The following is a 25609-nucleotide window of genomic DNA, read 5'->3' as shown; positions in this document are numbered from 1 at the left end:
AGCTTCTCGGTTTGACTCCGTATCAGGCAGCTCCCTGGATGCTAGACATCTCTTCCTTTCCAGTTCCACAGGATCCTTACCAAAACACACACCCACACACCCACACACCCACACACCTTCACCCCCTGACTGGGGCTAGAAAAAGTCTAGGCAAGGGAAACGCATGGCCCGCACCGGCGCGACCATGTGTGCCGGAACGTGCGTGTGCCATGAAGAGCGCAGGCTGCTCTTGCGTCTTGCCACCGGGATCTCCACCAGCCTCGCCTCGCCTCTCCCTCCTCGTCAGGGGCGTGTGAAGGTGTCGGGTCGTAGCAGGCAGGAGGCCTCCGCCTCTCGCGCACACCTGCTGCTTTCCATTCCTTTCCTTCCTTCCTCCTCTTTTGTGCAGTGCAGGTAAGCTCTCTCCCACCCACGACCCCTCCTCCTCCCTCCTCTCTCCCCCCTCTCCTTCTCCCCCCATCCCCGGTGATGTCACACCTACTCTCGCAGGGCATGATGGGAGAATCCCTCTGTTTCCCAACAGATGCGGGAAGAAGAAGAGCAGCAGCAGCAGCAAGCAGTTCCAAGGAGGGTGGGTGCGCGTGCTTTATTTTATCTTCGCCTGCCTTTTCTCCTCTGCCTGGCCTTGATATGGGAAGAGACTTCTCCTGAGCCTAGGACTTGGCTCACTCCGACCTCCTCCCTTCACCTCACCTGCCATCCATCACCCTTGCCTTCCTTCTGACCAAGGCAGCGTGAAGCCAGCCTTCGCCACCCGGAGGAGAAGATGCCCAGGAAGAAACTTCTGCAGCGCCCCGCCGAGCCCTAGGAGCCCCCAGGCGCTGGGAGGGACGCCCATCCCTGCATCTGGATGGTGCCAGCGGACTGCTTGGCATCGGGGCGCTTGCAGGAGGAGGCTGGTTGCCAGCATGCTCCCGCTGCTGGGACTCCCCGGCTGAGAAGAGAGGCGCGCTCTGCACCACCACCAGCGGGTCACCCCCTTCCCCGTCGTGACCTTGGGCTGCCTCCGGTTTCATGAGCGCCTCTCCCTCCTCCTCCTCTTCCTCCTCCTCCGGCCTCTGAGATCTGCTCTCCCTCCCCTCCCCACCCCCTCCCCTCCCTTCCCTTCCCCACCCCCTCATGGCTGCATCAGAAGAAGGAACTGGCTGTTTTCTCCCCAGAGGCAGGTCACAAAGCGACCCCAGCATCCTCGGGGACACCGCCGGGACTGAAGCCGAGGAGCAGCAAGGTAAAAATGCAAGCGGGACTTTCTCTCTCTCTCTTCCCCGCCTCCTCCTCCTCCTCCTCCTCCTCCCAGTATAGCAGAGGATGTGGGCTGGGTGGTGAGGAATGGGAGAGAGTCGTAGAGGCAGAGGAAGAGAGAGGGAGAGGGAAACAGATCGGGAATGGGTGTGTGTCTATGTGTCTTCGCATCTGCCAATCTGGCAATAAGCCTGTCAGAGAAGGGAGGGCAGAAGGAAATTAGGAACATATTCTCTGCAGTAAGTCCTGAAATGATGCAGTAGCTTAGCTGTAAATAGGATTACATGAGAGCATTCTCCCCATCCTGGCCCTTCGGAAGGGCAACGCTCCCCTCTGCCAGCTGAAGGAAGCATTTCAGAGGAGGGCAAGGGGGGAAAGAGCCAGGATTCTTCCCCGAAATTTTTCAGCCACCCTCTTCCTGGGCAGCAGGCTTCCTTAAACCTTGGATACGCTGTCCTCTCTCAGTACCCCTTCCTCCTTGAAACAGGCTGTCTTATTCACAAATGATAAAGCGAGGCAGAGAGAAAGGGACATGCCCAAGGCAGCTCAGGAAGTCATTGGCAGAGACCAGATTTCCAAGTGCACGAGTTCTGCATCAGAGGGGAAGCAGTCATGGCTGGGCCTCTCAGGCAGTAAAAACTCAGAACAGGTGATCTCAGGCTCCACCTGGCTGACAGTTACCTGCTGCTGTTCACCTGCTTGGGAAGATGCTAGTCAATAATATTGGTTCACCCTGCTTTTTTTTGCCTGTAGTTGGAAGAGGCTGGCCTCTCCCTTGTGCCATCATTGGAGAGGGATGCTGGGTCCAAAGTGGCAAGAGCTGCTTTATCCTGGAAAGTTGCCTAAGCTCTGTTGTCTCGCTTTCACCCCACACGACATCCAGCCCATCCCACTCCTCTCAATCTACAGGCATGCAAACACACTGAGAATAAAACGGCTAAAATCAACACCGCCTGCTCCTTGTGAGAACATCCAAGAGCTGAAAGCAGTCAGGACGGGAGCTGGGTTGCTTAAGCTGATCTTTGTCAGTTACCACACATAGCCAAATTTACCTGGGCAATTTAATCGAAGCTTGGGCATGTGCCTGACTTGCCCCTTGCAACAGAGAGAAAGAGAAGGTTGTCTCATAAAGTGGGAGGGGATCAGCTGTTGGCATGAGAAGTCACCATGGAAATGGAACAAGCAGAGTAATAATTAAGTCACCAATCCCACCCTCTGGCCCACCCCATCGAGAAAGCAATTTTTGGGACACATCAAGAAGTAGGAAACACAACAGCGAGTGTTGAAAGAGAGAGGGAGAGACGGTGGGGGTGGGGGAGCTTGACGTCTGCAACCCCATTTTTCTATTTATAAGTGTGAGAGAAGAAGGCTTTCACCACCAACAAGCCCGCCCCTTCAATTTCTCCTCCTTTTGAAGCATAAAACTCTTTCCACTGAATTGCAAATCTTTCTAGCAGTGACTCACGCATTGGGATTCTCAAAGGAGCACAGCAGCAGCAGCAGCAGCAGCAGCAAGGCATTGTGTTTGGGATTTTGTTTTTGTGCGGTGGTGGGTTAATTGCGAGAACAGTTGGTTCTGGGAAGGGAGCCGTTTCCTGTGGCCGGTGTGAAATTAAACACATGCACACACAACACAACAGGACCAAACTTGACAGGGTGCTTTCGTGGCAGGATTGTGCTGCGGGGGAATTCAGATGACAATCAGCTGGATGGGAAGCCCAGGACCCAACAGACTGATATACACAAGGAGCCAAGGTTGAGTGTCATGGGCTCTTTGTGCAAGAGATGTTGACTTAGGGTCTTGACTGAACACAACAGTGACTGTTCCATTGTAGGCTTCAGAAAAATCTCCCATGGAAGTCTGTAACTAAGGGATATGTGGGAGGGGGCACTGACTTTGACACAGACCCCCCCTAAAACGAAAAAATATATATCAGAATATGCCCCTTCACTTAATATACCCTAGTTGTGTTCTAAGTACTCTCCTCAACACACACACATTCCTGCCCTCACAATTTTATAGGCCAGCCCGCTGCCTTAATTAATGGGTAACTTTATATTCTGAATCTTTAAACTGACTGAGAGGTTGCTTTTGGGGGGTATTGTGCAATTACTTCCAGGAAAAGTAAATTAACAGGAAACCTGCTTTAAAAGCAAGTGTGTCTCATTAAGACAGCATCTCCCCCCCACATACATAAAGATGCAATTAACCCCCCCCCGACCTCTTTATGCCATCTCTCCCCTCACCCACCAAGCCAAGGTTTCAGCTATAGACCTGTCCTGATGTACTGATATCTGAGAGTAAATCCTGTTTCATTCCAAAACAGTGTTTTAAACCAGCACATGCTAGAGTCGTTCTCTCTTATTTGTCTTCTTTTCAAGATGGTCATTCCATCTGTCTGATGGCACCGCCTGTCAGAATATGCAAACATGTTAATAATGAGGACTGAGTGGCTTTAAGCTTCATTTTACACAGTCTAATAATTGAGGATCCTTGTTGCTCTGGAAACAGATTTTTTTAAGGGAATAATGAGAACAGCTGATGAATCTTTCCTGCCTAACCACGCTGATATATCCCAGGTCATGGGAACAAAGGCTGTCACTAGCACAAAGTGCTAGCCTTTCCCCCTACGGGACAATAGTGTCTGAATGAGAGGAATGTTCATTTGTGTGCTTTCACATCTGAAGGCTGCAGAAATCATACATTCCCTTAATTTCAATTTTGCTCACTTCTTGCCTGTTTCTAGGTAATGAAAAGCAGTGTTGGCAGGCTGGCAAATAGATAGGCTGTATGTGTGATTTTCTTTTTTTCTTTTTTAAAGGATAGATCTGTTTGAGGAAATGCATTTTTTTTTATTTGCCTGACGGAAGATCATTTTTTTTTGCCCCAAAATATTAACTTATTTTGTGTTGGTTTTGTTAAAGAAAATGTTTAAACCAACTCTAGGCATCTGCCATCAAAACAATAAAGCAACAAGCAACACCCCATAATATACGGAATAAAACACACACAACTTCAAACAACGATTTGCAATAAATGACGAATGAATATCCTTATATAAATGCTGGTTTTGTCTTCTCTTCCATAATTTCTGTGATTTGCATAGGCTTATTGGGAAATTGACTAAGAATACAACCTTCACACCTCTGTTTAAGAGTTCATACACTGAGGTCAATAGGATTTACACTCAAGCAATTTTACAGTGTTCTGTAATTTCAGGAGCGGTTTGCATTCTGCCATCTATCTAAACTAACATGAAATCAGTAAAATCCCATGTAAGTTAATAAGTGCAACCAACCACACTCTCCTTCCGTGGAGGCTGCTCTCATCTCATTGGAGCTCAAGACTGCCTTAAAAGAATTCTGTTTCAAAGTGCAGATTCAGTTGCTAGTAGTAGGGGGCTAGAACTCTCTTGTGTGTCCACACCATGAGGACTGTATTTTCTGTTGCAACACACCCTGCTTTGCTTATCCAAGTTCCTCATTAGCAGATACGTTGACTTGATGGTAAAAGAATACTTGCAACTGTTGGAACAATGGGAGCAATAGTTGCTTACAATTCTGTTCCTTCCGTCTTCAAAAGTATCTGGAGAAAGAAGAAAAATGGCCAGCCAAAATAACCGAAGACTGAAAGTACCTTTCTTACCTATAGGGTGCTTGAGTGTGTGTAAATGTTTGCTTGTGGTCCCAATTGCTCATGGTCCCATCGGTGGCAATGGGCTATGGGGCAGTAATGCCATAAGTGCCCTTCTTTCCCCTCTGGAGTCCTGTATGTGGAACACCCTCTCTGGGGAAGTCCACTTATCACTTTCTCTGATGCCTTCCAAGTGCCTGTTAGAGATGCATCTGCTCACAACAGCCTTTGGCATGTAAGTGGAAGTTATCTGATTTCCCCAGTTGCTGGAAATCACAAATAGGAAGAGTGCTGTTATGCTTATTTCCTGCTTGCGGGCATCCTGTGGACACTTGCTTGGCCACTGTGAGAACAGGATGCTACTCTAGATGAGCCCTTGCATTGACTCAGCAGGCTCTCCATTGCGTATGTTTGTGCTTCGAGTTATACTTGGTGATTTAATTGTTTTATGTTGAAAAGTGGGCAGTGAGGCAGAACAGGGCCTTCTCAGTGGTGACTCCCTGTCTTTGCCAGCTGAGATCAGGTTGCCTCGCCCTGGTGACATCTTGACATTGCCTAGAAACATACCGTATTTTTTGCACCATAACACTCACTTTTTTCCTCCTAGAAAGTAAGGGGAAATGTCTGTGCGTGTTATGGAGCGAATGCCTGTGGGTGGCGGGGGGGGGGGATCTGCTGCAGTCGTGAGCAGAGGATCCATGGTTCCCCTTCCTTCCCTCCTCCGTGGTTACAAAGCATGGATCCACATGGATCCTCAGGATTTTTGCATTGGGCTACTCCAAACTCACTGTCAGATCACATGTCTGTGGCCACAGCATGAACCACAAAAATCATATATCCACTATTTCGTTTAGAATATTTTTTTTTCTTGTTTTCCTCCTCTAAAAACTATGTGCGTGTTATGGTCTGGTGCGTGTTATAGAGCGAAAAATACGGCACTTATTTTGCCAGGCACCTGGTGGCTAAGTGTTCAGTGTGGCAAGAGAGAGTATGTCGTGTTGTGCTGCTGTTTTCTAAAGCTGGTGTTGTTTCATTGTGATTTCAATTGATTTTTTTGGTTATGTAGAATGTGCGGCTGTTTTTGAGAGGTTTTAATTAGGGCTGTTAAGCTGACCTGAGACTCCTCTTGGAGAAGGTGAAGTGTAAAAGCAAAGAACGGTAACAACATTAAGGCAAGAATTGCTTATGTGCGTGGCTAATGGAATTGAGTAGCAATCTCAGTGGTAAAGCACCTGTTTTGCATGTGTGGGTTCAATCCCTGGGTAGAACTGGGATAAACTCCTGACGGAAATCCTGGATAGGCAGGTAGACAATAATGAGCTACAGGGATAATGAGACCAATGGTCTGACTCAAGAGTAAGGCAGTTCCTGTGTTCCTATGGCAGTAGGGTCAGTGCAGACCAAAACAAAAAAAAAGTAATTTTGCATAGGCCTAACTGACTCTTGGAATTTGCTACCAAAAGGACATGTTGAAGATCACAAACTTAGGTATTTTTTTAATGGATTGGACAAATTTATTGAGGATAGGACTCTGAAAGGCAATTATGCTTGGCAGCGAAATTGAAGTTCCATGTTCAGCAGTAGTCTATCTGAGTACCAAAAGCTGGAGACGAACAACAGTTGAGGACCGATGCTTCCTAGCTTCGCTGTAGCTTCTAGCCGGCTGCTGTTGAAAACAGGCTGCGGGTGAGGACCTTGGTCGCTTGTTCAGATATTCTTATGCTCTTTTATCTCCGATACCATTTTCAATTTATTCTCTAAACCAGGCTCTCTTTTTTCATTTAAAGAAAAGTATTTGTCCCACACAATAGCTTTGAGATTCAAAACATTCTGCTTCGCTTTGTTCAGCCAAAAAGAAATTGCCTTTGCATTTTGTCATGGTAATTTCCCCCATGTTCCCTCCTGGTGCGTGACATTGATGATCACAATACAGTCCTGACCTCAGCCAGTGATTACAACTTCAGCAGAGGCTCTTGGTTCCCCCTCAGCCCCTAGACGAAAACATAACCTTCTGGCGAAGAGTCCTAGATGGTCCCAGCTTCGATCCCTGGTATCTCCAGGCAGAACAGGAAAAGAATCCTGTCTGAAACTCTGGAGAGCCATTGCCAGTCAGTGTAGATGACATTGACCTAGATGGACCTTGATGGACCTCTGGTCTGACTTGATATTAAGGCAGGTTCTGCTGTTCCTAATAATAATAATAATAATAATTTATTATTTGTACCCCGCCCATCTGGCTGGGTTTCCCCAGCCACTCTGGGCGGCTTCCATAAAAACCAGAAATACACTAAAATATCACAGATTAAAAACTTCCCTGAACAGGGCTGCCTTCAGATGTCTTCTGAATGTCAGATAGTTATTTATCGCTTTGACATCTGATGGGAGGGCGTTCCACAAGGCGGGTGCCACTACCGAGAAGGCCCTCTGCCTGGTTCCCTGTAGCTTTGCTTCTCGTAATGAGGGAACCGCCAGAAGGCCCTCGGCGCTGGACCTCAGCGTCCGGGCAGAACGATGGGGGTGGAGACGCTCCTTCAGGTATACTGGGCCGAGGCCGTTTAGGGCTTTAAAGGTCAACACCAGCACTTTGAATTGTGCTCGGAAACGTACTGGGAGCCAATGTAGATCTTTCAAGACCGGTGTTATGTGGTCTCGGCGGCTGCCCCCAGTCACCAGTCTAGCTGCCGCATTCTGGATTAGTTGTAGTTTCCGAGTCACCTTCAAAGGTAGCCCCACGTAGAGCGCATTGCAGTAGTCCAAGCGGGAGATAACTAGAGCATGCACCACTCTGGCGAGACAGTCCGCGGGCAGGTAGGGTCTCAGCCTGCGTACCAGGTGGAGTTGGTAGACAGCTGCCCTGGATACAGAATTGACCTGCGCCTCCATGGACAGCTGTGAGTCCAAAATGACTCCCAGGCTGCGCACCTGGTCCTTCAGGGGCACAGTTACCCCATTCAGGACCAGGGAGTCCTCCACACCAGCCCGCCCCCTGTCCCCCAAAAACAGTACTTCTGTCTTGTCAGGATTCAACCTCAATCCATTAGCCGCCATCCATCCTCCAACCGCCTCCAGGCACTCACACAGGACCTTCACCGCCTTCACTGGTTCTGATTTGAAAGAGAGGTAGAGCTGGGTATCATCTGCATATTGATGGACACCCAGTCCAAACCCCCTGATGATCTCTCCCAGCGGCTTCATATAGATGTTAAAAAGCATGGGGGAGAGGACGGAACCCTGAGGCACCCCACAAGTGAGGGCCCAGGGGTCTGAACACTCATCCCCCACCACCACTTTCTGAACACGGCCCAGGAGGAAGGAGCGAAACCACTGTATAACAGTGCCCCCAGCTCCCAGCCCCTCTAGACGGTCCAGAAGGATGTTATGGTCGATTGTATCAAAGGCCGCTGAGAGATCCAGCAGAACTAGGAAACAGCTCTCACCTTTGTCCCTAGCGCGCCGGAGATCATCAACCAGCGCGACCAAGGCAGTTTCAGTCCCATGATGAGGCCTGAATCCCGATTGGAAGGGATCCAAATGGTCCACATCCTCCAGGCGTGCCTGGAGTTGTTCAGCAACCACGCGCTCAATCACCTTGCCCAAGAATGGAAGATTTGAGACTGGGCGATAGTTGGCCATACTGGCCGGGTCTAAAGATGGTTTTTTAAGAAGCGGTTTGATGACCGCCTCTTTCAGCGGATCTGGGAATGCTCCCTCACAGAGGGAAGCATTCACCACCCCGCAGAGCCCATCGCCCAGCCCTTCCCGGCTTGCTTTTATTAGCCAGGATGGGCAAGGATCCAGGAGACAGGTGGTTGGTTTCACGCGTCCAAGCAGCCTGTCCACATCCTCGGGGGTAATGGATTGAAATCGATTCCATGCAACTTGACCAGACAGAGCTCTAGCACTCTCCCGCCCCAGCCCTGCTCCCACGGTGGTGTCTAGCTCCTTCCGAATATGAGTGATTTTATCTGCAAAAAACTTTGCAAAATCGTTGCAGGAGATCTTGGGGTCTTTACAAAGCCCCGGTGGTAAAGGTGGTTCCGTTAAATTACGAACCACCTGAAAAAGTCTCCTGCTACTATTTTCTGCAGATGCAATAGAGGCGGTGAAGAAAGTCTTCTTCGCCGTCGCTATCGCCACTTGGTAGGCTCGACGTTGAGCTCTAACCTGTGTCCGGTCAGATTCGGAGTGAGTTTTTTGCCACCGACGCTCTAGCCGTCTCAGCGATTGTTTCATCGCCCTCAGCTCCGAAGAAAACCACGGAGCTGTCCGGGCTCCATGCAATCGGAGAGGGCGCTTCGGAGCCAGACAGTCGATAGCCCTGGTTAACTCCGCATTCCAGCGGGCCACCAGGGAATCAGCTGAAAGGCCATCAACATGGGATAAGGCATCCCCAACCACTCTCTGGAAACCATTTGGATCCATTAAGTGGCGGGGGCGGACCATCCGAATTGGTCCCACCTCCCTGCAGAGGGGAAGGGTCGCGGAGAAGTCCAGTTGCACCAGGAAGTGATCTGACCATGGCACTTCTTTTGTTTCACTTTTACTTAGTGTCAGATCACCCACGTCACTAGAGGTGAACACCAGGTCTAAGGCATGTCCATGACTATGAGTTGGGCCAAACTTATTCAGGGACAGCCCCATGGAGGCCATGCTTTCCACGAAGTCCCGAGCAGCCCCTTGTAAGGTCGTGTCGGCATGGATGTTAAAATCCCCTAGGACAACCAAACTAGGTGTCTCCAGGAGAAAATCCGCCACGACCTGAAGCAGCTCAGACAGGGAATCCTTGGTGCAGCGGGGAGGTCGGTACACCAAAAGGAATCCTGTACTGCCCCTATTGCCCAACTTCCAGAACATGCACTCAGAAAACTGGATCTTCCCAGTAGGACGCCTGGTGCAAGCTAGTGACTTCCTAAAAATCACTGCAACCCCCCCTCCCCGCCCATATGACCTGGGTTGCTGTGCATAAGAGAAACCTGGTGGGCAAGCCGCGGCAAGGACAGGCCCATCTGCTTCCTCCAACCAGGTCTCTGTCACACATGCCAGGTCAAGTCCTCCATCCACAATCAGGTCGTGGATGGCAGTGGTTTTATTCTTCATTGACCTGGCATTACACAGCAACACCTTCAGGTCATGTAGGTTTCCCCTGTTGATTCCAGTATCCATCCGGTCAAGGCCAGACCCGGAGGCAGGGATAGTCTTCAAACAACGACTAAACCTGCCTCCTCGGTAATGACATGGTCTGGTCTTAGCGTAACTCCGCCTCCTGCCCCTGGGCCAGCTGGAAAAGGGAGCAGGCCCTGCAGTCCTCACCCAGCCGATGGTCCGAGGGCTCACTGCAGCAGGAGTCCTTTATAGCCAGGAGAGAGGGCCTGGGCCACGCCCCCTGGGCCAGTTGGAAAAGGCCCTGGAAGGGAGCAGGCCCTGCAGTTCTCACCCAGCCGATGGTCCGAGGCCTCACTGCAGCAGGAGTCCCTTTATAGCCAGGAGAGAAGGCCTGGGCCACGCCCCCTGGGCCAGCTGGAAAAGGCCCTGTAAGGGAGCAGGCCCCGCAGTCCTCACCCAGCCGATGGTCCGAGGCCTCACTGCAGCAGGAGTCCTTTATAGCCAGGAGAGAGGGCCTGGGCCACGCCCCCTCGGCCAGTTGGAAAAGGCCCTGGAAGGGAGCAGGCCCTGCAGTTCTCACCCAGCCGATGGTCCGAGGCCTCACTGCAGCAGGAGTCCCTTTATAGCCAGGAGAGAAGGCCTGGGCCACGCCCCCTGGGCCAGCTGGAAAATGCCCTGGAAGGGAGCAGGCCCTGCAGTCCTCACCCAGCCGATGGTTCCTAACTCACTATATCATGAGGGAGAGGTCAAGTAATTGCTGAATGCATGTGATTTACCACTGAAATGTAGCTAGGAACTCTTGAGAATTGTAGCTCTGGAAAGTGAACAGCAGCTTCTTACCAACTCTTGGCACCCTTAACCAACTACAGCTCCCATAATTCTTTGGGGGAAGCCATGACTGTTTAAAGTGGCATCATGGTGCTTTAAAGGTTGTGGGATGTGAAACACAAGAGCAGTCAAGTACAACATTCCTAGAGTGAACATGTTTACATATGGGGAGGGATGTTTGTCCAGCCAGCAGGTAAACTTCTTGTTTCCTTCTGGGCTGGGACAGACTTCCTCTGCATGTGACTAGAGGTGGGTGTGACCTCACCTGTGCAGGTAACGATAAAAGCACAGGGCAGGACAGCCATCTCTCTCTCTTTGACTACATGCATCAAAGAAGCAACATCTGCTTAGCCAAAGATGCTCTCAGCCAAGAGAGGACAAAGGGACTGTCTCCTTATGAGATAGTTTCCAGGTGTATGTTACTTTTCTAAGCTAAGTCTGCCTTCTGGGATCCGATTGTGAACAGAATGTGAGTAAACTCTTTTTATACTTTTATAGAAGACTGTGTCGTGTCTTACATTTTATGAGGGAATAAGGGGAAAATACCAGAACAGTTATTATAGAGGCTTTAGCGAGCCTGAGCAAATGCATCCGCTGTGAGTTTAAAAGGGGAATGTTACTCTGCTAAATTGTGAACTTGAGACTCCTGAAGGGGAGTGAAAGGCGGGATATCAAATCCAAACTCTTCTTCTTCTTCTTAACACAAGTTGGAAAGGCTATAATCAAAAAACATATCCTCTCCTGCATCCCTGAACATTCCCACAAAGGTAAGATGTGAATGTAGCCACAGTCACATTCTTATGACAGACCCCCAATTCTGGTGAGTCATCAGGGCTCTTCTTAGGCAGTCTTGTCCTGCCCACGTGAACACTGCCAAACAGTGCTTTGGCTCATGTTTGACTCCACATGGAACCGTGACCATTTGTAAACAATTTGATGTGGCAGGGGCTGATCAGATGGAAGGCTTTCCATGCCAGCTCTGAATTCAACCATGTGGCAATGTTGACTGTGAACTATGCAGGTGTGAGGTATTACAGCTTCCACGTGGAAATGGAATATGTTGCAGTAGATTTGGCGTCTCTCTTATATAAACTACAGCTCTTTAATTGTCTCAAGGTGTGGGCTCAAGGGGAAAGAGTTCTCTGAATCGTGGCAACGTTACTTTATGGTACATGAAGCATAATTTCTTTGTGGAGGGTTTGCAGCTCAGTGGTATGCTTTGCATGAAAAGAGTTTCCAATTCAATTCCTGTCATCTTTAGAAAGGCTGGGGAAACTCCTGCCTGGAAAGCTGGAGAGCAGGTGTTGGGGACTGTTGTCCAAAGAACCTGAAGTCTGGCGAACCTTCTTCAAGCTTGGGTCTCCATTCATTGTTGGACTCCAAATCTCATCATCCCCAATCAGCTTAGGCAATGGTCAAGAATGATGGCAGTTGTAGTCTAACATCATTTGGAGCACAAAGGTTGAAGAAGGCCAGTGTAGACAATACTGATCTAGATTAAACTTTGTTTTGACCATTGATATAAGCCAAGGCAACTTCCCATTGCAGTTTAGGAAAGGCCTTGGGATTTTTCTTTTTGACCTTGAGCATCCAATTGTATCCTTTATGGTCTAGTTTTAGGCAGGAGCCAATAGGGATCAAACTATATGTTACATGCAAATGGGCCTGACTTTAATGTCCACTTCGCAAGGGACTGTTTGAGAGCAGAGAAACAGCATGAGGAGGAAGTACTTAACCCATTTTCCTGCTGTTTCCTACTGCAAATCATCCCTGAAATGGCTCCCCCACTAAGATTTCAAACACGTTTTCCTTCTCATACATGCATTTGAGACTTCCCAGGGAGAAAAGCTGCTGTGGGGGAGCAATTTAGCCCAGCAAATTGTGGGTGGGAAAATAATTAAACACCCCTTCCCTCCCGCTGCTTCTTCACTCCCACTCAACCCCTTCCAGAACTGAGTCCTCAAGAAAGGCGGTTGAACTACAGCTGCAAGCCTTTGTGTGTGTGTTTGACATGTGCTTTTGGCCTTTTAATGACATTAAAACAAGAAGATACAATCTCTTGGTTTTCCGTATATTTAGTACAGCAGGATTACGTCCTGATGCAAATTTTTGCCTTTTTGCAAGGCCCTGCATTTCCTCCAGCTTCATGGCTGAGTTGACCTTGACACTCACACGGAAATTCTACGAATTGCCCAAAGTCACACACAGTTGAGTCATTGGGATCAGCTGGGATAAGAGCCCAGAAACCTTCTGGTTCAATCACAAAATGGCATGAAATGGGCTGGAAAAAAACAGAAATGAGAAATGGCAGCAGGGAGAGATTAAACAGAAGCCAACCTTTGATCAGTAGACGAATTCTTGAAAATTAAATCATGCTCCTTAATTTGTGTTCCTAATGTGTTCCTTAAGTTGTTCTTAGTTGTAAAATAATAATTTGCTGTAGATCCTGTGGCTAAGATAACCGAATCTGATAACAAGCATTTCTTCACCTTTGGAGGCTATGTCCATCTCCCTACCCGCCGGAAGTGTATCGTACTGTGTATTCTCCTCCTAAGGTGGCTAGTCATGGCCACAGTTCTGTGTAAGGTTTTGGTTGCCTGGCCTCAAAGAGGATATTTAATAGTATTTAAGAGAATATTTAAGATATTTAGAAATTTAAGAAGGATGTTGACAAGCTGGAATGTGTACAGAGGATGGTTTGGTTTGGTTTGGAACAGAGAGGAGATATGATAGCCATCTCCCAATATCTCAAGGGCTTCCACATGGAACAGAGAACAAGCTTGTTTTCTCCTGCTCTGGAGGGTAGGACTTGAACCAATGGCTTCAAGTTACCAGAAAGGAGGTTCCAGCAATACATGAGGAAGAACATTCTGACAGTAGGTGCTGTTTGTGAGTGGAATGTTCTCCCTTGGGAGTTTGTAGACTCCCCTTCCCTGGAGATTTTAAAGCAGAGGTTGGATGGCCAACAGTGAGGGATTCTTTAGTTGAGATTCCTGTAGTGCTGGAAAGAGGCAATCAAAAAGAGCAAGGGGATGGAGCTGCTGCTCCATGAGGAAAGGTTACAACATGTTCAGTGCTTTTTTTTTTTACAAAAACAGTAGATGATAGAGGTGCATAAGGTTATGCATGGCACGGAGAAAGGGCACATAACATCTTTCTGCCTCTTTCATAATACTAGGACTTGTGGCCATCCATTGACTTTTTTGCACAGTACACAGTTAAACTATGGCATTTGCTTGCATGATAGGCAAGGTAAAAGGCAAAGGACCCCTGGTTAAGTCCAGTCGAAGATGGCTATGGGGTTGCGGCGCTCATCTCGCTTTCAGGCCGAGGGAACCGGCATTTGTCCACAGACAGCTTTCTGGGTCATGTGGCCAGCATGACTAAACTGCTTCTGGCACAACAGGACACTGTGATGGAACCCTTAGTGCATGGAAATGCCATTTACCTTCCCACTGCAGCGGTACCTATTTATTTACTCACACTGGTATGCTTTCGAACTGCTAGGTTGGCAGGACCAGGGACAGAGCAACGGGAGCTCACCCCATCACGGGGATTCGAACCGCCAACCTTCCGATCAGCAAGTGGTTGGTTTAGTGGTTCACTGGTTTAGACCACAGCGCCACCCGCGTCCCTACTTGCATGAGATGTAGTGATGACTACCAACTTGGATAGCTGTTTTTTAAAGAAAAATAGACAAATTCAGGGAGGATAATACTATCAAGGGCTACCACCTTCACATGCAGAATATTAGTTGGTGGTTCGGTCATCAAACAATGCACGTGTACATATGAAGCAGATCCCAATGACAGACATCTGAAAGTCTGCATTGTAGCTGGGGTGTTGGGACGTCGTAAGAAATTCCTATAATGTTAGGACTATGATGGTCCATTCACGCATGGAGGTCATCATTAGGTGAGCATCAATTGATGAACTTCTTGTCATCTACACAGATGATTTTCTCATGGTAAGTATTCTCACTTTGGTAGCTTTCATGCTGTGACGTCAAAGCATTTCTCCTTTCAGCATGCCCAGAATTCAACATCTGGACTCCAGACACAGAGCTGAATCCCGGCATGCATTCTGATCCTTCCACATAAGAAGGATTCCACTAGCCACTTTAATTTAATGTCGGCTTGGGAGCAGAAATCCACTGGAAACTGTATAATACGATTAAATAAAAACTCCTTCATCCCTGGAGCCATCAGAAGACCCACATTATCATTTTTTCCCCTTGAGGAGATGCTGGAAAGGCATTTAATTGCTTTCTGATACGACTGGGATTCAGAAACGGCTGTGGCTTTAATGCTAATATCTCGATATTAGCAAGAGTAATTCAGCTAAATGGTGTTATCACGGTAGGTGGAGAGTTTCATGGCGGAGAACATCTGTTCTGTATGTTCTGACTGGAACTGATAATATATAGTGCTAACTAATCAGCATTAAAGTACTCCTAGGACACTAGGCTGCATCAACAGAAGTATAGTGTCCCCATCAAGGGAAGTAACAATCCCACTCTATTCTGCCTTGGTCAGACCCCATATGGAGTCCTGTGTCCAGTTCTGGGCACCACAGTTTAAGAAGGATGTTGGCAAGTTGGAACATGTGCAGAGGAAGGCAACCAAGATGATAAAGGGTCTGAAAACCAAGCCTTATGAGGAATGGCTGAGGGAGTTGGGTATATTTAGCCTGGAACAGAGGAGACTGAAAGGAGGTATGATAGCTATCTTCCAATATTTAAAGAGCAAGCTTGTTTTCTCCTGCTCTGGAGGGTAGGACCCAGACCAATGGCTTCAAGTTACAAGAAAGGAGAGTCCAACTAAACACCAGGAAGAAATCTTTGACAGTAAGAACTGTTTGACAGTGGGGCAGACTCCCTCAGAAGGTGATAGACTCTGCTTCATTGGTGGCTTTTAAGCAGAGGTTGGATAGCCATCTATCTTGGATGTTTGGCTAAGATTCCTGCATTGCAGGAATAGCCCTCAATGCTCTTCCAACTCTACAATTCTATGCTTCTATGATTTTAAGCCAAAAAAATAGTTGTGTAAGTACAAGCCCCCCTACCAGGGATGATAGTTCAAAAGAATTTGCTTGATTTTTATTTAACTCCATTTCTGAGTCAATTCGTATACAACATCTTGAAGTGATTTAACAATAAAAACATATCTAAAGCAGTTTTATATATAAAAACAATTTCAAATCCAATACAGTTATTATATATATATATATATATATATAACTTTCTACTCTTTCTACTAAAACAATTGCATAAGGGTGATTTTACAGTATGTTGAATACATATGTTGAATAAATACATATGTTCAATAAATTACTTTGCTCAGGTAATAGCCAGCCTATTAAGACTGCAATCTGATACAGTAGGTAAACCAACGTGGTGCCCTCAAGATCCTGTTGGACTACAACTCCCATCATCCCTTACTATTTACCATGCTATTCAGGGCTGATGGGAATTGGAGTTCAACAGGATCTGGAGGGTGCCAGATTGACTGCCTCTGCTGTACACACTTACCTGGGGCTAATCTCATGGAATATAGTGGATTGGGTCACAAAGCTCACAGCCTTACTAACAACATAACATTTTCTCTGTGAGTCCATAAGAAGATGAGAAGAGCTTGCTGGATCAGGCATTCTGTTCTCATAGTGAACACCCAGATGCGGAAAACCTTCAAGTAGAACCCAACTAGGATTGCCATATTTCAAGAAGTGAACATCTGGACACAGAAGTTGTTGAGCTTTTTTTTGGTGTGGGTTTCCTGGACATGCCTGCAATATTCCATGTTTACTCATCCTGATGGCTCCTCCCTGCAACTAGATACTGCTGTCTGTAAGTGTGCAATCACGACTAGTGTGACACAATAACTTTTCTTCTCACTGAACCCTTCAGCTGCAGTACAATGCCACAGATGCCAGAGTGCCCTCCACAAAGACAAATGCACTGTGTCCCCTTTTTGTGCCAAACAGGGATGATAAAGAGCAGATGATGTTTGGGCTCTGCATGCAAATGTTTCTGCAACCTCTCCTGCCCCCGCTGCCATGTATACAACTTCTTCAGTCAGATCTTGGAAAGACTCAACCCTGGCAAGGAATAAACAGTAAATGAAAGATGCTTTGTTCTCAGGGCTGTGACACAGTGTACATTCTAGAAGCGGTTCTTGAAATTGTTATATATTGAAGATTAGTGTTCAGGTTTGCATTTTCTGCGGGGATGGCAGTCACATTGGAGGGTGCAAGCTCAGCTGAAATTTTTCACTAGTTTCTTTGTGTGTGCATCCCTATTTGAATATTTTTAGTTGTTCTGAAAAAAATGCCTCCATTCTTTGATTATTTTCCAGCACACCTAGCAATAATGTTTGGCTGCTCATTTACATTGCCCTCACTCTTGATTGCCTATGCTCGACCTCAGTGGTCTCACACAGCTAAATCTGACTGGCTATGTAGTGTCATCACACCACGCTGCTTCCTGCAGGATCCCTGATTGGTTGGGATGCGACTTATATCCAGAAAAGAGGAAGCAGAAGGAGCTGGGGAGTGAAGTAGCTCGTAAGCAGCAGCGCAACAGCCATGAGAGACAATGGTAACAAACAGGGCTAGCAGCTCGATGGACCAATGGTCTGGATCAGTATAAGGCAATTTCGTGTGTTACTATGGTAAAAGCAGCACTATCATAGAGTTGAGGGGGGACCACTAGGATCATCTACTCCAGCCTTTCTCAACCTGTGGGTCCCCAGATGTTGAACTACAACTCCCATCACCCCTAGCTAGCAAGGCCAGAGCTCAGGGATGATGGGAGTTGTAGTCCAACAACATCTGGGGACCCACAGGTTGAGAACTGGTGATTTAGTCAAATTCCCTGCGATGCAGGAAACTTTCCCCCAAAGTGGGGCTTGAACCCACAGCCCTGAGATTCAGAATCTCATGCTCTATCAACTGAACGGCCCCGGAGCTTATTGGTTGAAGATGCTAAGACATGTCTTACTGGACAGACTCACAAACTTTTGAACTGTGTCTGAAGTCTTGCATTTGGCCAATTTGTTTGGGCCCTGAACAGATACAGTTATACCTCATGTTACAGTTACAGATAGGTAGCCGTGTTGGTCTGCCATAGTCAAAACAAAACAAATTCCTTCCAGTAGCACCAGTAGTGCTACTGGAAGGAATTTGTTTTGTTTTGACCTCATGTTACGTTAGGCTCATGTAGCGTCTTTTCGGCTTGTGAATGCGGTAAACCTGGAAGTGTATACTTCCGGGTTTCACCATGCGTGCACATGCAGAAGCGTTCTGCATGCTTTGCGCATGTGCAGAAGTGTTCTGCACACTTCACGCATGAACAGAAGTGTTCTGCGCACTTCACACATGTGCAGAAGTGCTCTACTGCGCTCCGCGCTTACCCAGAAGCGCTCCTCTAGTTGAGGACTTTTCAGGGTGCAAATGGCACCCCAGAACGGATCGTGTCTGCAGCTAGAGGTACCACTGTATATTTCTCATTCACTGAAGCATTTGCACATGTATCCAGACACAGACAGGATTTAAGGGAGTCATAACATGAGCAGAGCTCACTATTGTAAGAAGAAAAAAGAAAAAAAGAGAGATAGGCTTTGTTGCTGGTTTATCGTCTCTGGAATATTCCACTCTAAAATTAAACTATTCAACGCAAAGCCACATTGGGGGGGGGGGTTAAAATAATTAAGGCTGCAATCTTATACCCATTTACACGGGAGTATGCCCAACTGAACTCAGTAGGACTTACTTCTGAGCAGAGACATATAGGATTGTCTTGTAAGACACGTTCTTCAACTGAGGTAACATTAAAATGCATGCAACAGCTGGTGGGCAACATTGTTTGATTTCATGTACCTGTTGGGTACAGAGAAAGCATATCATAAAATCTATTTATAAATTAGGTTCTGGACATCAGTGAAAGCATGCTGGCAGTAGGGAGTCAATTAATGCTTGTGCAGCATTTGAAAATCCAGCTGGCGGAACAACTGCTAAGTGTTTTCTCATACTGCTTTCTTCAAGGAGCGGTAAACTGTTTACATGCGTAATTAGTTAAGTAGATATAATATTAATTTGTCCCAACCTTTAGCTCTGAAAGCCAATATGCACAATGGCCCATTAGTATGGCAGCAGCTAATGGGCTTCTGAGTTTATTTATCTACAGCGTTTGCTCCATTGTTTCTGACCAAATTGTCGGTTTTGCAGCATGCAATTAATATCTAGAATTAATAATCCCGGCCGCTTGAAAAATGCCTGTCTTGTAAATAGCAGCAACTAAGTACAGCTCAAGCAGAGAGCTTTGAATTACATCCTGCCTAACTTAAGCTTAAATAATAACAAGGAGGATCCTCAGTGCCCATTAAGTTCACCGCTGATTGTTTTCGGGTTTTTGTTTGCTTGGAAATTCAAGGTGATTTATTGCACATAATGCATACCCAATTTATATGTGCCCTTGGGATCACATCATTTAACTACATGAAAGAAGTCAATAGCTTAAATGTTTGGATCTACATAAATATTTCACAGAGATGATCTTAATCAAGAGGCATCTGATCTTGTCTTCTGAGTAAGGGAAGACAAATTGTATGCAAAGTGGTTGGCCCGGTAGGATTAATTCATATACCACACACACTGGACTTCAGGAACCAATAAAAAATAATTCTATGGCGGTTTTCCAGTGCCATTAATATATCCATCTTGTTCTTAGTCGTACGAAACTATAAAACTCCTGTAACTCAGGGCTTCCTCAGATGTCTCACATTCCCTACATATTACACATTCCTTTCCATAGAAGCCCTTAGCGCTATTTTATGTGCTATCTTTCCTCACTTCCTACTGTAAAGCTTGTATTTAGTGATGGCGTCAAGACTGTTGACATCTCCAAGCTTCAAAGTACAGTGGTACCTCGGGTTACATATGCTTCAGGTTGCATACGCTTCAGGTTACAGACTCTGCTAACCCAGAAAAAGTGTTTCAGGTTAAGAACTTTGCTCCAGGATGAGAACAGAAATTGCATAGCAGTGGCGCAGTGGCAGCGGGAGGCCCCATTAGCTAAAGTGGTGCTTCAGGTTAAGAACAGTTTCAGGTTAAGAACGGACCTCCGGAACGAATTAAGCACTTAACCCAAGGTACCACTGTACTGATTTGGGAGTCTTGCAATGCTCATCTGCTTTGCATACATCCTGGATGGCTCAGTTGGCTAGAGTGTGGTGCTGATCCCTGTATGAGACAGCTGCATATTCCTGCATCACAAGGGGTTGGACTCAACGATCCTTAGGGTCCCTTCCAACTCTACAATTCTGTGATTCTATGAGTGATGGCCACCAACTTGGATGGCTTTAAAAGGGGATTAGACAGATTTGTGGAGGGTAAGCCTGCCAATGGCTTCTAGCCACAGTGGCTATGCTCTGCCTCCATGGTCGGAGCATATCCTGAATACCTGTTGTTGGGAATCAAAAGATGAAGAGGGGCACTGTTTTGCTCTGGTCCCGTTTGTAAGCTTCCTATATGAATCTGGTTGGCCACCATGAGATCAGGATGCTAGACTAGATGAGCCTTTGGATTGTTCCAGCAGGACTCTTTTTATACTCTTACAGGTCCCAACATTCTATTTTGGCTCCGAGTTCAATTACCAAAACATGTATTTTACCCCCAACGTCCTTTGGGAGGTGCTGTACTCAGGAATGGTGATGTCTGAGCATCTGGCTGAACTGGCATAACAATGGGCATCATGTGTGTTTTATGTGCATTTTTATGAACTGAACAGAGTGAATGATTTTGAGTTATGGGGGCGTGGAGAGTGTGTGTATGAACTTAACAGCGCTTAGCTCATCTTTAAAGTTGTAGTTGTTAACATTGCTTTATAGAGTATAAATGCCTTATTGATTTGTTAATAACATGACTTCCGCTGTACTCTTAGCTTATTCTTTTCAGTTGCTGTTCGTTAATAGTGTCTTGGAGATTGCAACTGATGATTTGTTGATTCTGTCACACGATTTGGGCTGTATTTGTGATGCTCTGCTATGTTTTTATTATGTTGCTGTTATCTATTGTTTGTAAGCCATTTTGAGATTCATTGGATTGAAAAGCAGAATAGAAACACAATCAAAATCAAATCAATCCAAACTACATTTCCCAGTGCTACTGGTGTTGGGCATGTAGCATGGCAGGGGTCTGAGAGGGAAGGTAGTTGGGGGAAAGAACCCCCCTCTTTGTGTTTCATTTCTTTTCCACTTCCATTGAAGCAGTGATGGAGGTAATTAGGGATGGGAGTGGGTTGGAGACTCCGTGGAGGAGGAGTTGGGAAAAGGAACAAGCACTGTTTCTCTGAAGGCATCACTGGGGAATTCAGCAGCCTTGGAACTGAGTAAGTAAACAATTGTGGTACAGTGGTACCTCGGGTTACATACGCTTCAGGTTACATACACTTCAGGGTACAGACTCCAGTAACCCAGAAATATTACCTCGGGTTAAGAACTTTGCTTCAGGATGAGAACAGAAATCGCGCAGCGGCGGTGCAGCAGCAGCAGGAGAGAGTCAGTGAGAGCCAGTGTGGTGTAGTGGTTAAGAGCGGTAGTCTCGTAATCTGGGGAACCGGGTTCACATCTCCGCTCCTCCACCTGCAGCTGCTGGGTGACCTTGGGCTAGTCACACTTCCTTGAAGTCTCTCAGCCCCACTCACCTCACAGAGTGTTTGTTGTGGGGGAGGAAGGGAAAGGAGAATGTTAGCCGCTTTGAGACTCCTTCAGGTAGTGATAAAGCGGGATATCAAATCCAAAGTCTTCTTCTTCTCTTCTTCAGCAGGAGGCCCCATTAGCTAAAGTGGTGCTTCAGGTTAAGAACAGTTTCAGGCTAAGAACGGACCTCCAGAACGAATTAAGTACTTAACCTGAGGTACCACTGTATAAAAAAAATCCTCTAAGGACAGCTTTGCTGGCATCCCAAACGATCTTTAATCAGTCTCCTTATTTAAATTGAAATCAAAAAATTCTTTTAAAGTCTTCATTTTATGGATCAATGGTCTAGTTAGACTGTAAAATTTGTGTTAAATTGCTGTTTTAGGGGGTGTTTTCCATCGTCTGGAATGGATCAATCCACTTTCCATTACTTTCAATGGGAAAGTCCGCTTTAGGTTAAGAATGCTTCAGGTTAAGAACGGACTTCCGGAACCAATTAAGTACTTAACCTGAGGTACCACTGTATTTTCTGAGCTTCTGGCAAACATTTCACACAGACACACACGCCGAGCCTGATTGGAGGAGTTCTCCCCATTAGCTCTTCAAACTGCATGCTCTTTGCAGCAGAGACCATTTTCTTTTGCTCATCTGGAAAGCCACCATGTGTACTGATCACATCAGAGCAGTGATAATTTGAAAATTGCTGAAACCATGCCTAGAATTTCATGTGTGATTAAGCACATGAAATATTCTTAGTGGCATCTTCCCAGGATGGGTACATAGGTTTTTTGGGCGACTGGAGGCATTGTTCACTAATTGCACTGGGGAAAATAACGCTTGGAAGCTCTCTATTTAAGGTGTGTGAGGAAACACACCTTAATCACAAATGGATAGGAAACAAACTAACAAACAAGCCCCAGTAGCCTGTTGTTCAAAGATGGTTTGCTTAGCTCTCAAACTGGGCTGTTAACATAACAAATGGCTTTGAGAAAAGATGCTTCCCTTTTCCAGAGGCAAAATGTGAACTGCAGCTGTCAGACACCACAACAATGCAGGCATTCTCCTGCGGTGCTCAGGCTCCCATGGTACCCTTCTACAATATTTCCAGCTGGGGAAAGGCTCAAGGGTTACAGCATCAGTTTTGCATGCAGAAGACTTGAGGTTCAATCCAAGGCATCTGTAGGTAGGACAGGGAATGTCCCTGGCCTGAAATCCTGGAGAGTTGCTGCCAGTCAGTGTAAACAATACAGAGCTAGATGGACCAGCAATATGACTCAGTGTAAGGCATTTTCCAATGTTCCTATCAGTGACCAGCTGATACAAATCTCCATATATGTGCACCAGGAGCCTGGGTGGGGTCATCAAAACAGGTCCTAGAAAAATATGGAGCTGAACATTGGTGTTTTCAGTAGGGTGAAGGTTGACCTTGGAAAGGAGAGGGGATGTGGTTAAAGGGAAGAAGGCATGCCTTGCTTGCAGATGTTCCTAGGCTCATTCCATGAGACCTCCAGTTTATAAAGAGAACTTGGGGCAACAAAGAAAGAAAAGAAACTGAGTTCTTGCTGAGCTCTTGCCTGTTAGGGCTGTAGGACTTGACATACCATTGATCTGCCCCAGTAGAAGACATTTATATGTCATATATCTTGCATATCTCTTAGGAGGCAGTGATGGCCATCAACTTGGATGGCATTGAAAGAGACTTAGACCTCCATGGCCTCTACAAAAATCCCCAAACAGGGATCTCTGTGGTCAGGGGCAATAATGCCCCCGAATGCCAGTTTCTGGAAACCACAGGCGGAGAGAGCGCTCTTGTTCTCGGGTCTTGCTTGCTGGTTTCCATTAAGGACATCTGACTGGCCACCGTGAGAATAGGATGCTGGACAAAATGGACCATTGGCCTCATCCAGCACTGCTCTTTGTATGTTCTCAAATGCAAGCTGGCGTTCCACCTGAAAATCAGCGATTGCTACTACCTAAGTAAAGTTAGGGACGTGGGTGGCGCTGTGGGTTAAACCACAGAGCCTAGGACTTGCCGATCAGAAGGTTGGCGGTTTGAATCCCTGCAACGGGGTGAGCTCCTGTTGCTCGGTCCCTGCTCCTGCCAACCTAGCAGTTTGAAAGCACACCACTGCAAGTAGATAAATAGGTACCGCTCTGGCGGGAAGGTAAACGCCGTTTCTGTGCGCTGCTCTGGTTCGCCAGAAGTGGCTTAGTCATGCTGGCCACATGACCCGGAAGCTGTACGCTGGCTCCCTCGGCCAATAAAGCGAGATGACTGCCACAACCCCAGAGTCGGCCACGACTGGACCTAATGGTCAGGGGTCCCTTTACCTTTACCTTTAAGTAAAGTTGAAATAAAAGTAAAGCCCCAGTGAAATGGAACTTCACAGAAACAAAATGAGGCTTCACACAAATGAAATGAAGCTTCGCACAAATTCAACTTGTCAGAATCCCAACTTTTTACATGTCAGACATTTGTCAAATGGGCCCCTGTGATGTCTGACTTCAAGAAGCACCAGAGAAACCTGTGAGTAAGGGAGTGAGAAAGCAGTATCTTTTACACACATGCAAATCAATGGGAATATTATTTAAATTAAATAAAATCTGGAACAGGAAAATAAGAGATTCCTCCCTCCACTTTCCACCCTGCTTGCGCAGACCTCTCAACAAAAATAAAACTGCTCAGCCACTGGTGCACAAAATAAATTATTTTGACACATTCCCCAAAGATGTTGCTTCGAAAACCTGTCCCAAGGACATGGGACTAATTGGGACAAAAAGGAAAATAAAACCAAACCCTTAATGGCCAAAAACTTAATTGGTCAAAACCAATTGTTTCTTAGTAATGTTGTTCATTGTCCTCTTTGCACTATTGCACATAGTCCTTTTATATATATTTTGTTTTTGGAGTACACTGCAAGTATATTTCAATATTTGTGGGTCCTTTTGTTGATTGTGTTTGAGGACATAAGAAAAGGTCTACACTTAGCCAATATGCAGCACCAATTAGCCAGCTGATTGCAAAGCAGCTGTTAGATATGGTCACACGTCAAATATTGAAATGAAGCATAACAGTAAATCAAATACTTGTATCAAATAGTAAATATTTAGCAAGGCTTTGCATAGCTGGAGAATGTCTAGTGAATATGCAACCTAAACATGTTCACTGGGCATTTCTGGAAGCAATTTTGTTTTGGCTGTGGTAGTTTATACCCAGTAAGAGCTGGTGGCTATGCCCTTCTGACCTCAGACTACATGGGCTGGTTCTGATGTTTGGCAGGCAGCCTGGGATAAAAGACTGTATCAAAGTTTAAAGGAAAGGGGGGGGGGAGTTGTTTTTGCAAGAAGGCTGCAGAGGACCTCATTGTTCTCCATATGTGATTCAGTCAGAAGTGGAGAAAATCGCTGTCAGCAAGAAAGCAAGTTGGGGGGTTGGAGGGACCCCCCCCAAAGCACTCTTTCTCACACCAGAACAAATTGCAATGTTCTGATACTGAGAATGTTGTTGTTTAGTCATTTAGTCATGTCCGACTCTTCGTGACCCCATGGACCAGAGCACGCCAGGCCCTCCTGTCTTCTACTGCCTCCCACAGTTTGGTCAAACTCATGCTGGTAGCTTCGAGAACACTGTCCAACCATCTCGTCCTCTGTTGTCCCCTTCTCCTTATGCCCTCCATCTTTCACAACATCAGGGTCTTTTCCAGAGAGTCTTCTCTTCTCATGAGGTGGCCAAAGTATTGGAACCTCAGCTTCAGGATCTGTCCTTCCAGTGAGCACTCAGGGCTGATTTCCTTCAGAATGGAGAGGTTTGATCTTCTTGCAGTCGATACTGAGAATACCCATGACAAAATGAGAGAATCTCTTTGGGAGGTAGTAATTGTGTTGGCAGGACTCAGAAAAGGATGTTTGCCTTTCCACATGGGAATATGAAGAAGAGGGGTGAGAATTCTGTGTTAGCACAGTATCCAAATGTGTGTGGACCATAGCATGACATGCACTAAGTCAGACCACTGGTCCACATAGCTCAGTACTGTCACTACACTAAGTGGCAGTGACTCTCCAGGTGTCAGGTAGTGTTCTCTTCTAGCCATACAAAGAGATGCCAGGG

At 46.5% G+C, this 25609-nt stretch overlaps 1 protein-coding gene across 4 annotated transcripts in view; it reads left to right on the top strand.

The window, feature by feature from the left end:
* Positions 1-503: 503 nt before the first annotated feature.
* Positions 504-25609, top strand: part of PHACTR3 (phosphatase and actin regulator 3) — a 222278-nt gene continuing 197172 nt past the window's right edge. For all 4 annotated transcript variants that reach the window (XM_081867773.1, XM_081867771.1, XM_081867772.1 and 1 more), the window contains exon 1: positions 504-1228. In XM_081867773.1, coding sequence (XP_081723899.1) covers positions 1120-1228 — 109 coding nt within the window. In that variant the 5' untranslated portion in view covers positions 504-1119. The remainder of the gene's footprint in view (positions 1229-25609) is intronic.

This window comes from Podarcis erhardii (assembly GCF_964252035.2).
Source record: "Podarcis erhardii genome assembly, chromosome: 6".
NCBI lineage: Eukaryota > Metazoa > Chordata > Lepidosauria > Squamata > Lacertidae > Podarcis > Podarcis erhardii.
The sequence above is the reverse complement of the archived record's forward strand: the minus strand, read 5'-3'. Positions and strand labels throughout refer to the sequence as shown.